Source organism: Trichoderma atroviride, chromosome 5 (assembly GCF_020647795.1).
Source record: "Trichoderma atroviride chromosome 5, complete sequence".
NCBI lineage: Eukaryota > Fungi > Ascomycota > Sordariomycetes > Hypocreales > Hypocreaceae > Trichoderma > Trichoderma atroviride.
This window is the reverse complement of record NC_089404.1, coordinates 1826608-1839685: the sequence shown is the minus strand read 5'-3', so window position 1 is coordinate 1839685 and position 13078 is coordinate 1826608. Positions and strand designations below refer to the sequence as shown.

At 47.3% G+C, this 13078-nt stretch overlaps 5 protein-coding genes across 5 annotated transcripts; 2 read left to right on the top strand and 3 right to left on the bottom strand.

Annotated features, from left to right (window-relative positions):
- Nucleotides 1-949: 949 nt before the first annotated feature.
- Nucleotides 950-2097, top strand: TrAtP1_009836 (uncharacterized protein; the record flags this gene model as incomplete). Its single annotated transcript, XM_014091118.2, has 2 exons — nt 950-1086; nt 1139-2097. The coding sequence occupies exons 1-2, from the start codon at nt 1017-1019 to the stop codon at nt 2095-2097; spliced, it is 1029 nt and encodes a 342-aa protein (XP_013946593.1). The 5' UTR covers nt 950-1016.
- A 1251-nt stretch (nt 2098-3348) lies between these two features.
- On the bottom strand, nt 3349-3573 carry TrAtP1_009835 (uncharacterized protein; the record flags this gene model as incomplete). The annotated part of the gene is made up of 1 exon (XM_066114462.1): nt 3349-3573. One exon carries the CDS (start codon nt 3571-3573, stop codon nt 3349-3351), a length of 225 nt encoding a protein of 74 aa, XP_065970558.1.
- Nucleotides 3574-6877: 3304 nt separating this feature from the next.
- TrAtP1_009834 (uncharacterized protein) lies at nt 6878-8285 on the bottom strand. The gene is made up of 2 exons (XM_066114461.1): nt 7619-8285; nt 6878-7565 (listed from the first exon to the last, which is right to left on the bottom strand). The coding sequence occupies exons 1-2, from the start codon at nt 8274-8276 to the stop codon at nt 7021-7023; spliced, it is 1203 nt and encodes a 400-aa protein (XP_065970557.1). The 5' UTR covers nt 8277-8285; the 3' UTR covers nt 6878-7020.
- Nucleotides 8286-9346: 1061 nt separating this feature from the next.
- TrAtP1_009833 (uncharacterized protein) lies at nt 9347-10533 on the top strand (the record flags this gene model as incomplete). The annotated part of the gene is made up of 3 exons (XM_066114460.1): nt 9347-9428; nt 9486-9727; nt 9778-10533. The coding sequence occupies 3 exons, from the start codon at nt 9347-9349 to the stop codon at nt 10531-10533; spliced, it is 1080 nt and encodes a 359-aa protein (XP_065970556.1).
- Nucleotides 10534-10632: 99 nt separating this feature from the next.
- Nucleotides 10633-12787, bottom strand: TrAtP1_009832 (uncharacterized protein). Its single transcript, XM_066114459.1, has 4 exons — nt 11824-12787; nt 11537-11746; nt 11249-11471; nt 10633-11168 (listed from the first exon to the last, which is right to left on the bottom strand). The coding sequence occupies exons 1-4, from the start codon at nt 12642-12644 to the stop codon at nt 10842-10844; spliced, it is 1581 nt and encodes a 526-aa protein (XP_065970555.1). The 5' UTR covers nt 12645-12787; the 3' UTR covers nt 10633-10841.
- Nucleotides 12788-13078: the final 291 nt, after the last annotated feature.

Sequence of the window (13078 nt, the reverse complement as noted above, 5' to 3'; positions counted from 1 at the left end):
TCGCTGATTGGTCGAAATGACTTGTTTGCATGCAGGCCTACGCAACTACGTATATACAGTAGGAGGCAAAAACGTTTTGCACCAGTCAGGTCAGGCAACACTTGGTTTAACTAAGGGAGTTAATTAGAAACTTAAATGATGCCGCTCTGGATGCCGCTCCATCTATCAAGAAATGACAACGAGGCTGGCCTTTCTGGCGAGTCTGGCTTGTCTGGCTTCAATATTGACTGGCTATTAAAGTTGCATCCATCTAAAGCCCTAATCTGGCCAGGCGAGTTCGGCAGTTGCTTAATAGGAGCCCGGGCGCAAAGAGTAACGACTTTGCCCCACACTGTAGCTAACCTTAACAACCAAGCATACTTGATGAGACACAAACGTGGTGTGTACTGCATAGAAGTCCTAGACTATGTCGGAGGAATTAATCGAACTTCTGACTTAGTCATAGCCGCGGCCTCCAACGACGTCTATGCTTCATAACTGATGCTTGTTCAGTAATCGATAATTCGCTTACTCATGGCTTCAGCCTTGGACGGCGTCCATTCGTTGCTGCATGATCAGTAATCGGAAATTCGCTCAGCGTGGCTTCAGCCTTCAACGGCGACCACTGTGCGTCGTAGCTGCAGCTTGATCAGTAATCGATCCTTCGCTTAACGTGCAACGCTATTTCGGGCATCTCTATTCTCTTGATACTGTATAGCTGACAGCGTAGACGCCGAGGTGGCTTACCTCAAGCAATAATGACGTAGCAAAGCTCTACGCAAATTGAACCTGGGAATTTGTCATTGGAAGCTTCCACCAGAATATTTGCCAAGGGGATGCGATGTGTATGATAATCAAGGCTTCTATGCTACGCCATGGCCTTTATTGCTGACGGCGACACTGAGTGAATGGAGATATAAATAACGGTCTGCCTGCTCTGTACTGAACGAATATCTAAATCAATTCACAAACAACTTCAACTCAATCTCTTCTATCAAAAATACTCTTGAATCACTTTCAAGACTCAATCTTGCATAATGTCAAACACTACGAAAACTGTCCTCGTCATTGGCGGCACAGGAGCACAGGGAGTGCCCGTTGTAAAAGGTTGGTCTCATCTTCCTCTATAGCACCAATTGCCACTGACAATTGTTGAAAGCATTGGCATCTGATTCCAAATATGCCGTTCGCGTTATCACCAGAAGCGCGTCCTCGGCGGAAGCTCAAGAATTGGCGAAACTGCCAGGAGTGACCATTTTCGAGGGCGACTCCTACCACGAGCCTACCCTTCGTGAAGCGTTCAAGGGCGTTTCGTACGTTTTTGCCAACACCAATGGGTTTGCCACGGGTGAAATGGCCGAGATCTATTGGGGTATTCGACTGTATGAACTGGCCAGAGAATTTCGCATCGAGCATTTTGTCTATGCCGGTCTTGAGTATGCCACCAAGCTGGGCAACTACGATCCCAAGTATCGAACGGGCCATCTTGACGGTAAAGGCAAAGTCGTTGATTACATCGCCGCCCAGTCTACGACCCCGATGGCGTGGTCCGTCCTAACCTCGTGCTTGTATATCGAAGGTCTCACAGAGATCCTTCGGCCGTTCCCGGATCCCAACGACCCCAGTACCATGGTCTTCGCGGTCCCTCTTGGCGAGGGAGAATGCCCTCTCATCTATCTTGAGGACTACGGTGCCTACGCCCGCTGGTTGTTTGACAACCCCTCTCGAAGCAATGGACTCGAATTGCATGTCGCTACAGAGGACATCGCATGGAAGGATCTCGCAGCGGCCTTTACGGAAGTCACCGGCAAGAAGGCGGTTTACAAGGACGTGACTTTGGACGAATATTTCAAGTTGGGCATTTTCCCTGAACCAGACGCCAAGGTGGGCCATTCTGCCAATCCCAATGAACCAACGCTCTTCACATTCCGCGAGAACTTTTCGGGATTTTGGAATACTTGGAAGGATAATTTGACCAAGCGGGATTACAAGCTTCTTGATGAGATCTTGCCGACAAGGGTGAAGAGCGTGAAGGAATGGATGGAGAGGACTGGCTATGACGGCAGCTTTGCGTCAGTCTTGAAAGACTATCGCAGCCAGGACCGCAATACCAAGTAAGAAGGTTTGCAGCTCCTTGGTGCTTAGTCTGCAGCTTCTGGCTAAGTAAAGGGTTTTCTGCTACTAGAATGATAGTGCACATAGTTTTATAAGAGTTATTAGACACGATATATTGTTTGACTTTGTGAGTAGAAAAAAATGCATCAAGAGATGGAAATAAAATATCTTCTTGTCTAGTAAATATGCAGACTCATGATATCTTCCTTTTTAAGCTGTGTGATTTGCTTGACGGGGAGGCACGAATATGAACACCTACTCTAGACGTAGGCAACTGATAGTTTAGCATCTACTATCTCCCCTTAGCAGAGAGGAGGGGAGTTACACTATGTTATTAAGTACAAGGGGATTCCCGCTCACGTGTTCACAGGGCAAGCAAATCTGCTCATAAGAGAGCGGCCTCTTCTTGTCCCTCTTCATCACCCTCTTCTCCTTTTTCTTCAACAAAGACTCAAAGACGATAAGCGTAAAAGCGCAGTACAGCGACTCGCCAAGTTTCGCACCGAACATACGCTTTTAGGCATATTAGATTGGTATACCCCCCTTGATTGCAAATTACAGGTACTTCAAAAGCAATTATGAGGAGGAGCGGGATCCGAGGGAAAAGTACAAGCAAGCTGCCAGAGATCAAGAGTCAGGTCTTTGTCTTCTCGTTTTGACGAATGGAAATGGCTATGAATGTCTTTTATGGCAATCCAGTGAGTAATTGGTGTTAACGGCGGTTGTAGTGCAGAATAGATGAATGGAGGTACTCAAGGAATCATCAAGACTAGTAGTCTCCGGATCAACGGCCATGGCTCTCTTCTCTTCAATCTGTCAATCTGTCAATCTGTAGACTGATTACTCCCAATAATAACAATTTATATAAAGTTGACAGTGCAACAGTCCAATACCGTACCCAATGCAAGCTCTCCACCGACACCAGCAAAAGCTCTGCAACCACGGCGCGCCCGCATAATTGCGCACATTGCTCTTGAGTCACGAATTTGCCTTTCCTCACACTAATTTCTATTGAGTTATTGATAACAGAGTCATCCAGTCCCGTGCGCGTTGATAGATGCCTCTCCCTTTGTTGATTGCAGCTTGAAACTCGGGCGTGCCCACCCAGACTGCCTCTGAGACGAGAGCTTTCTCGACCGTCGAGTGAGCACTTACACGCACCACAGTTGAGTGCACCGTAGTCGACGATGTCGTTGCCGAATGCCCATGGTATTCACTGAACCATGATTCCACGTCGACATTTACCCTTTTTGTTCACGACTCGCTGCGCGCATCTGTGCTGAAGAGGACTGAGGTGTCGCCTCCAATCCCGTAGCTCTCGACGTAGTAATCGCCATATATGGCATGGAACGCATCGCTTCCCTGACGAAGAAACACCCCAAAGGCATCCGCGGAGAGTTTTAGAGGACGCACGAAAGCCACTGTGCCAGAACGGTAGCTCGTGGTGATGGAGGCCTTATATGAGTCTCTATTTTCCATGATGTCCTTGTCGTAGTGCAATGGAGACACTGCCTTGGAGGACTGGCAGATCAACACCGACGCTGGCGCCAACACTGAGGTGGTCTGTTGACGCCGACGAGCTCATCACCTCGAAGGACCTGAAACTGCCGCCACCATTGCATGCCGGGAACTCAATCGGTGCTGAGAGGGACTCTGTGCTGGATGCTAACTGCACGGTGAATGGGATACAATCAATGGCTACATATCTGTTAATATTAAATCGTATCCTTGTGCTATTTTTTGGAGTGGAACACTGTCTAGGTATGTTGTATGTGGGAAAGGCTAGCTGGAACGGCTTTTGGCTTAATTCACCTATTCTACTATTGATTCTGTGTCTTTAAGAGCATTAGAATAAAAGATTCTGCGACCTTGATAGCTAGCGTTTTTTAAATGCTGCAGTATTTGCTTATTACCCATCAATTCTTATCTTATGGAATTATGTTCCGGGGGCTAGAGCCTTGCGTCGGAGGATGCCTCCGAGAGAAGGGGTCGAGTGCCAACACCTACATTCTCTGTAAAATCACAAGTATAGGTAAGACACGCGCCGATCTTCCGACAGGAAGCCCAAGAGGCCCACTCTCATCTCCTAGAGACGCAATATCTAGTGTGATAATACCCGACTCCTTTTACCACTGATAAGAATGCCCAGCAGACTACGCGTAAAGTGGAGAAGCTGGGAGTGCTTGTCAAGGCTGTGTTGATGGCGCTCGTAGGAATCTCGCTTACATGCATTCATTACCAATTCGCGATTGAAGGCTGCGTAGAGGTACCAAGGCCGCGAATGCCGTTGTCTTTCTAAAAGTTTGGCTATAAATAGTGTCTGCCCTTCCTTTAAAGCAACTCGATGTTTATCGTTCTTTTAACCAGCTTTCTCAGACTTTGTTTTTTTACTGGATAGTGCCATCCTTCCACTGTTGGAACCATTTCATCTTATTTTCCAAGACAGAACAAAGTTGACAATGTTCATTTACGCCGCTGTGAAGAAATACAGAAGCAAGCAAGAAAAAGAAAGGGCGGCGCGCGAAAGGACTGGGCAATCTGAACAGTCTGCCTTCAACACTAGTAGCCAGCCTAGTTACATGACCAAGACTACTCAGGCTGCAAGTCAGGTTGGTTTCCTCTCATATACTCGCTCTATGTAGGAATCAAGAGGCATGTTGGACAAACTGACAAATGGGAACAATAGCAGGATCAACAACAAGGTCGACGTTGATAGACTACATGTTGAGATTGGGGAAAGAGCCTGAGAGGATGATTAATATTCGTGATTGATTGAAGATTTTTAAAAGGGGATCAACAGATAGAATGGCGTGAACAACAATCAGATACAGAGAAGATGGGATTATAGTGTTTGTCCTAGATACTAGCAGCAGTGAGAAGAAGCCAATTGTGTTCGTGTAATTGCAGAAAGATAACGCATGGATAAACCCTGATATAACTTGACCTAGCAGTAGTAAACAATAGAAACAATAAGAGATTTGAGACGCGGTACGGAGTAGAACCGTCAAGCATGGTTGGCTGTCATTAGGGACAGGCTTATTGGGCTGGTTCGTGACGTCGCATCTAGTGGATACGATCCTGGGACATCCCGGCATCTCGCATGGGATTTCCCAAAGAGGCTAAAATCGGGGCTGAATCAATATACGTGGCTCCGGAGCATAAACAACCGTCACCCGGGGTTTTGGCTGATTCCGCCTCTGAGGCATTTCAATAAGGGTCACCTGAATGGTCCAACGTTATCTCTCGCTTTACTCGAAGGACATTATCGAGTACATTGGAGGCCGCTTAACTGCGTACATGTACTTGGTTTAGCTTGGATGGATCTCGCCAACGTCAGCAAGCAAGCATTGTATTTTGGCCAAGACTGAATCTCACGCTGGGTGATTTACCATACTCGTTTTAAGTCTGAAGAAAAAGGAATTTACATACAAATTGGCGAATTCAACGAGTCTAAGCTTTGAATGTCACGAGCATAAAACTTTTACCTTTCTTTTCATACAACACCTACACTCTGTGTACATAGTGAACGATTGAATAGCACAAAGCTACTGGAGCGGCTTAGTACTGAATCGCAATAGTAGTGAACTATTCAATTATCAATTAATTTGAGAGTAAATATCGACGTGTTTCAATTCTTGATACCACAAGATGATAGCAATGTGATCCGCCGAATTCTCATCAAGACGACAATAAAGTCAACTCTAATGAAGAGCCATTTGTTGTCTGGAGACAATTCCTGTAGCTATATCCCACATATCACATCTTCCATTAGTACAGATAGATGTAGTATGTATGTTTTCAGTGCAAATATTTACTGGTGTCACTTTTGTATCTTCAATAGCTAGCATTTTTAAGCATTGGTCTGTTTCGATATTTCAGAAGTTATGTCCTTTGTTGTAGCCGCTTGAAGTGAACTGCTGTCCGTTCGAGAAAAGGCTGCCGATTTGTATCGTGCACTCTCGCTAAGGGGTAAGGCCTGACAACATCCGCTGTCACTATGTCCTAAATGTAGACTCTGTCGGCTTCATAAGCAAGAGCAAGCCGCTATCCATCTGTTAGAAGCAGAATAGACCTGCGGTGTATAGTCAGATGACTGGTCATCTTGAGAATATTGGAGGTTGTATCTGCTAAATCTTAAATAGAAAAGTTACCATCTTGTAAGATAGCAGTAGCTTAATATCGGTGTCTTGTTTTACCCAATGGTACTACACCATTACTTTAAATTTCCCGCAGCATCTAAAATGGGGAATAAAATCCACTAACAATAGGAACTGTACTACGAGGATAATTCTGAGCTATAGCGTGCTGAATTGCAGGTCATACTTAAGTAATCGCTTTAATCTCAGGATCGTCGGTCAATGTACTCAATAACAAATATCTTTCTCTGTGAGTACCACAAACGCATGAACTTATATGAAGGCAGGTTTACGGCGGAGCGAAGATTCATGACTTAGCGCTGCACTGCTTACCTGAGAGTTTTAGAAGATAATGATTTACTCACTTATTGGTGGAATTATCTAAAGAAAAACAACATTGAAACTATATATACTCCGTGGCTAGCATCCTCAAAAGTGCTGCAACATGCGACCGATGACAGACGTTACAGGCATGGTATAAAGATCGCGACATCATAACTTGAAGATTCAGTGCCCCAAAGAAAAAAAATTAGTCCGGGATGGGAGTTGAAGCGCATTTCTTAGTTGCCTTGCTCAGGCGCTAAGTACACCATTATCCATTCCTGGATAAGCAGTGATTACTTTTCTCGGAACGGCGTAATGTGGAACTCCAAGGCCAAATAGTGCGGGCGCAGTTTACTCGGATCACGCCTATCAGTCTCATTGCGATTGAACAATATGCTGTTGTGTGAAAGCAAGTCCATAATACACTATTCTAAGAACTGACAGCTATATCTTCTCCAAGCTCTTGCTAGACCACCACGTTTGACAACTTCCCGGCACACCAATTTTCGATATTTTGCTTAAAAGTCTGCAAATAGTTGTCTATAGTTGTGCTCGCGCACCACGCCACATGAGGCGTAACCAATAAATTCACCTCGTCCGCTTCGGCTTCGCTCAAGTTTAGAACCGGGCTATCGCCGTCCTGCCAGTGATCACCTGCTCCAGAAGGCTCTGTTAGAAACACATCTGTAGCACACCCATCTATCAGCCCGCCTCTTAGAGCTCTGAGCAGGGCATGCTCATCTACAATGCCCCCACGCGTGACGTTTACCACGACAGCCTTTGGAGACATTATGCGAAACTCATCATCAGATATCATATTGATGGTTTCCGGATTCCGAGGCAAGCATAGTACAATCACGGATGATCGTCGCAGAACCTCTGTGAACGGGGTTCTGCCATTGGAAATCTCTGTCCCTGTGGACGGCTCAGTAGCGTTTGACGCTGCGACTTTCCGAGAAGCAATCAAGACAGTCATGCCAAGGCCGCGGCATTGTTGAGCAATTCGTTGACCTATTATACCAATGTCAGAATGAGTTGACTTTGCTTTATTCGTGGGTACATACCTATTGCGCCGTGCCCAATAATCCCCACCACCTCCTCTTGACAGGACAACGGTAAGCCGTGATCTTTAGAAAGCATCTTTCTTGTCACCGTTCCCTGTGTCTTCCACTCGTCTGTTCTAAACATGGTGTGGTGCATCGTCAACAGACGGCGGCGGCACGCAAAATACATTGCCATGGCATGGTTTGCGACGCTCTCAGTATTTGCGCTGGGTGAATTCAGCACCCTGATGCCCCTTTCTTTGCATTGCTGTTTATCAATGCCATCAGTGCCGGATGCAATGACCACCACGAGACGAAGGTTTGGCGTCACAGCTGCTGAGAGCGTCGAGGCGTCAAGCGGGGTGATTGTGACGGCAATGATGGTAGCATCTTTGACGCGATCTCGAATCTCTTCATTAGAGGTTGATTTCGTCTTGCAGAGCTTCAAGTCGTAGGAGTGCGGGGCCGGCAGTTGCAAAAGATCCAGCGGGATAGGCACATGCCACGCATCTAGTGCGACGATTTGGTGATGCATTGTACTAGATTGTAAGCTAGGAAGAGTTTTCACAATACGAGACAATGAAAAGAAAAGGACAGAATAAAGAAAGAAAATCTCTTTGGCATCTAAAATGTATAAAATACTCTTCCTCCGACACCCCATATGAATCCGATTCCCCATCTTAATCCGATTACACCTATCAGTAAGATAAACAGCAAGTTCTCAACGCATACATGGTAGAGATTTACCTTGTCAAGTTCGGCTTAGCTAAGCGGCTTCAATCGGCGCGCCCTTTGAATGACAGAGGCTCTCATTGGCCAACAGCCGATCTCGGTTTCTCAAAATCGTAGTTGTAAGATGATGCTCTATCTGTCTAATCGAAGATAAGAAGAGGGGTGTGATCAACGCGAGCTATAAAGCGAGCTGGTGCCCATCGCTAGAGTTCCTCCGCCCTTAATTCTCACTAGTGACAGTTGCGGTTATTGCTGATTTCCCCATATACTACATTAGGAATACTAGTGTGAATAGTTGATGTGGAATCTAGATACCCATTTCTTCATTAAATAGACTTGCTTGACTCGGATATGTAAATCGTTTCTGCTTTGCTTTTGAAAGCTTTGGAAGTAAAGAAAAATAAAATGGCACTCTTAATTCATGCAGCATCCACACAATGGATTGCCATCTTCATTACATGTGCCTTGTCCCTCATCTCCATAGCAGCTTACAGGCTGCTATTCCACCCTCTGGCTGCACTGCCTGGCCCTAAACTCGCTGCCATCTCACGTTGGTGGCAGATTCGAAAGATCATTATTGCGAAGCCATACGAACTCGCATTGCACGACAAATATGGCCCAGTCGTCAGGATTGCTCCCAATGAAGCAGTATGCAATAGCAAGGAAGCCTTTGATGCGATATATAGTACAACATCTCCTTTCCGATGAGATTGAGCCCAACTGACTCGCATACAGAGTCTAGTACACCTCTCGATAAGGGCCCGTGGTACGGTACGTTATGTGCATTATAATTGCTCTTGTCTCTGTCAGCCCATTGAAGTGGCGCTAAGCACGCGCATAGAGGGGACCAGAATTTCATCCGGTGTCTTGGATTTATTCATCAGGCGCCCTCATATAGATGGCGTTCACCTTCTAGCGGAAACAGACATGGCACGGTACCAGCTGATAAGGAGAAGCGGCGGACCAGCATTTACGGCTAGCAATTTGAAGAGATACGAACCCAAAGTCGTCGAAGCCATGCAAAGGGTCTGCGAGAGGCTTGATAGGTTAAAAGGAGAAGAAGTTGAAACGAGCGAATGGATGCATATTACTGTTCTAGGTAAGATGATTCTCTCAATGCAAATGACTGGATAACAGTGCCGTATTCACTATTTAGAGTGCTTGACTAGTATAACTTGGTCTGGATCGCCAGATAATATTCTTGAACAGGGCCATAATTGGGGAGACCTCGAGCTTAACGTGGCTTTCTGGCGTCGGTCAACCGTGCTGGGTCATTTACCCACTCTACGCGTCCTGCTCAACCTTTTCCCCATGCTGAAGAAATACGTATTCTGGGTTCTTCGCCTTCCTACTAAGCATTCGAAAGACGGGATTGGACTTCCAGCCCACATTGCGCCAGTGAGTGCAATAGCTTTCGTCTATAGTTTAGTCATTGACACATTTTCTAGTCTTTACTCGGCCAGCTTATACACAGAAGCACCTCAATTGAGAATCCCAGTTTCGAAAACGGCCAAGATCTCATGGAACAGTTACTGGCAATCCGCGCCAAAAAACCAAAGTTCGAATTGGTTTACGCCAGAGGCATGGCTGGATCATCTGTAGCTGCCGGACACGACACCACAGGCTCCAGTCTCGTATCCATTTTATGCAGAATATGCACCAACCCTGACCTCCAAAGGCGTGTTGAGCAAGAGTGCAGAGGCGAACGAATGCCGCTGGCATATGAAGACAGGCCCAGCACGATTACCTCTGCCTGCGTAAGAGAGGCGATGCGCTTGCAGCACGTTACTAATATCAGCTTGTCTAGAGTGGCGCCGCGAGATGGTCTTCATTTGCACGGCTATTTCTTCCCTGAGGGGACAATACTTGGTGTTAACCCGACCTCATTTGCAAGAAACAAGGATCTATTCGGGCCAGACGCGGATGAGTTCAAGCCCGAGAGGTGGCTAAGTGGCGACGAAGACAGTTTGAGAACATTGGAAAGATACAGCCTGCTGTTTGGTGGTCAAAGCCGGAGCTGTCCTGGACAAAATCTTGCAAGGCTCATTATTGGGTTGGTGGTACCACGGCTGTTCAGAAACTTTGATATTGAGGTCAAAGTGCCCGAAGGAGGATTTGACAATTTCCCGCCTCAGTTCTGGACGATGCTCAGTGGCTCTAAAATTATATTTGTACCGAGACAGGACTCCCCAGTTGGTGGTTGATGAGAAGATGAGGGATAAGCTCAATGATATGACGTTTGGGGCTCGAAACCAATACATATATGGGGAACTGTATCGCAACTCAATGGTTTAGTGTAATAGCCCTTTATATTTGAGATTAATTTGTACTAAAGTGTAGTGCTTGACCTACGGGACCTTTATTATATACGCTTCCATTTCTTATAAACTCTGGAGAATTCACTCGGGTAGAGTATCCTAACTATAGCTCAATTAGGCAAAAGGTTTGTGTGACGAACCGTTCTATATTCAATAGTATAGCTTCCAAGACAACGAGGCCTGTCTGCAACAACTTAATCCCGCTTAACCCCCAACTGCTTGACTGTTCGTAGCCCAAGCACACTGAGCACACATGTTAATGCCATGGCGGCGAACATGGTCCAGAAGACGGCGCGATACCCATCCATAAGGGCGCTGGGTGACTCTTTATCAGCGTCAGAAGATGAATTGGTCACAGAGGTGGCAATGAGCGAGGTCACGGTTAGGCCAATGGCTGTCCCTAGCTGTGCGCAAGTGTTGAAGACGGCTCCGCTCAAGGCCTGCATGTGGGCTGGGAACACGTCTGACACGACGAGGAGGCCAACTGTGAAGAGGATATCGCAGCTCAAGGGAGTCAGAATCTGCATGCGGTCAGAGTCGAGTCAATTTATAAGGCGTTGGTAGACGCTTATGGCGACGACTAGGAGTTTGTATCACTTACCTGAGCAAAGAAAGCATCATACCAATAAGGCCATTCGGGATGGATGAGGGCCATGAGAAGCGGCGCGACTGCACTGATGGTCGACGAGATGAGTACAGACCACATGACTGGCATACGGTTTACAAAGATGCCGGTCGAGATGTTGGTTAATGCTCCAGATATCAGCGATGGGAGAATCTGCAGCGAAGCACGCAACGCGGAATGACGCTGTACTTGCTGGAAGCTGGAGAAAGGTTCCATGTTAACTCACTTCCATAGAAAGACTACTGCCAGTGGCCGATGACTTACAACAGACTGCTATACAGCTCCATGCAGTTGCAAACAGCCGTGGTGAAGAGCACCATCAGGCAACAGCTAGTGAACACCCAATTCTTCCATAGCGAGTTGGGGATAAGTGCATTGCGCTGGTGCTTTTCCTGGTACTGCATCCATCCTATGAACGCAGGGATCAAGACGGCACTGACAACCAGCAGAGCAATGGTGGATGCCTTGTGAATACTGTGGATATCGGCGGATAAGACTCTGAGGCCTGAGTTAGCTACGCTCAGAAATAGTATAACCTGAAGGATCCTTACGCAAGAACATAGGACAGCATCACCAAACTTGCAGTCCCAATGACCGCCCCAATGATGTCGATTTCCGTCAAGATCCTAGACCAGACCGATTTCGTGGGACGGACAGCATTCTTTGGTATCACCCAAATCCCGGCCAAGAATAACGCAAAAGTGGTGGCTGCCGCAAGATAGAAGGCGGCCCTCCAGCCAAGGCTGTCGGCAAAAACACCGCCCAGAACCAGCCCAAGCGAGAATCCGATCGGACCAGCAAAGCCCAAGCACGCAAACCCCAGATTGCGCGGCCTCCCCTCCTCCAAGCCGGTCGAGACGATGGACACGGACGAGGGCACGATGATGGCGTTTGTGACGCCCTGCAACGCGCGAAAGGCAATCAATTGGCCGCTGCTTCGGGCCAGACCGCAGGCCATGGCGGAGACGGCCGCCGTAAAGGCCCCGACCAGGCTCATCGTCTTGGTGCCGACCACATCGGCGATGGAGCCGGCCAGCAGCAGACACGAACCGGCAGTCAGGTAGAAGACCGACGTCGGCCACACAAGCAGCCCCTCGTCAATGTGCAGAGAGGCCGCGATTGCTGGCAGCCCGACGACGACGACGCCATTGCAGAAGCTGCTGAAGAGATTCAGGCCCAGCAGCTGCGCAACAACGAGCGAGGCCCGCAGCTTGGAGTGGACAATGGCCGTTTTGGCGTCTGCTGGAGTAGCGGGCGAAGAGCCGCTGGACGGGTCTGACAGCGCTTCAGCCGACGCCGAGTCAGGGCTGCCATTGGCTTTGGCCGGCTGGAGCTCGACCGATTGCGGCTCCGTCAGTACTTTGGTGGCCATTCTGCAAGGTATGTGCAACAAGCGTGATCAGATGCGATTTGTTTGAATCTCCGGCTGTGAAATGTGAGTTGACAGTTGGAGAGGGCAGCTGGGGGGCAGCATTTAGCCGGGGTTGGTTAGATCTTGTCTTGTGCACACCCAACAATACAGTACATGTATGAGTCTGAGAATTAAAAGGGTCTGGTACTTGGACATTGATTGACATGAGGTCACGTACCCACTTCTCCTGTTGGTTGGTTGAAGTGAATCCACATGTTGTCTGGGAGAAATCGTTCCAAGGCTTGCTTAGGGCTATAGTAACTGCTTTACTCATGTAAGACTAACACATAACTCTTAAAACTAAACTATTAGAAAATTTAATATTATTATCAAAACATTTGTATACCAAGTTAATCCTTTGCTTACGGTTAATGAAACCAGACGAAAGTCACTAA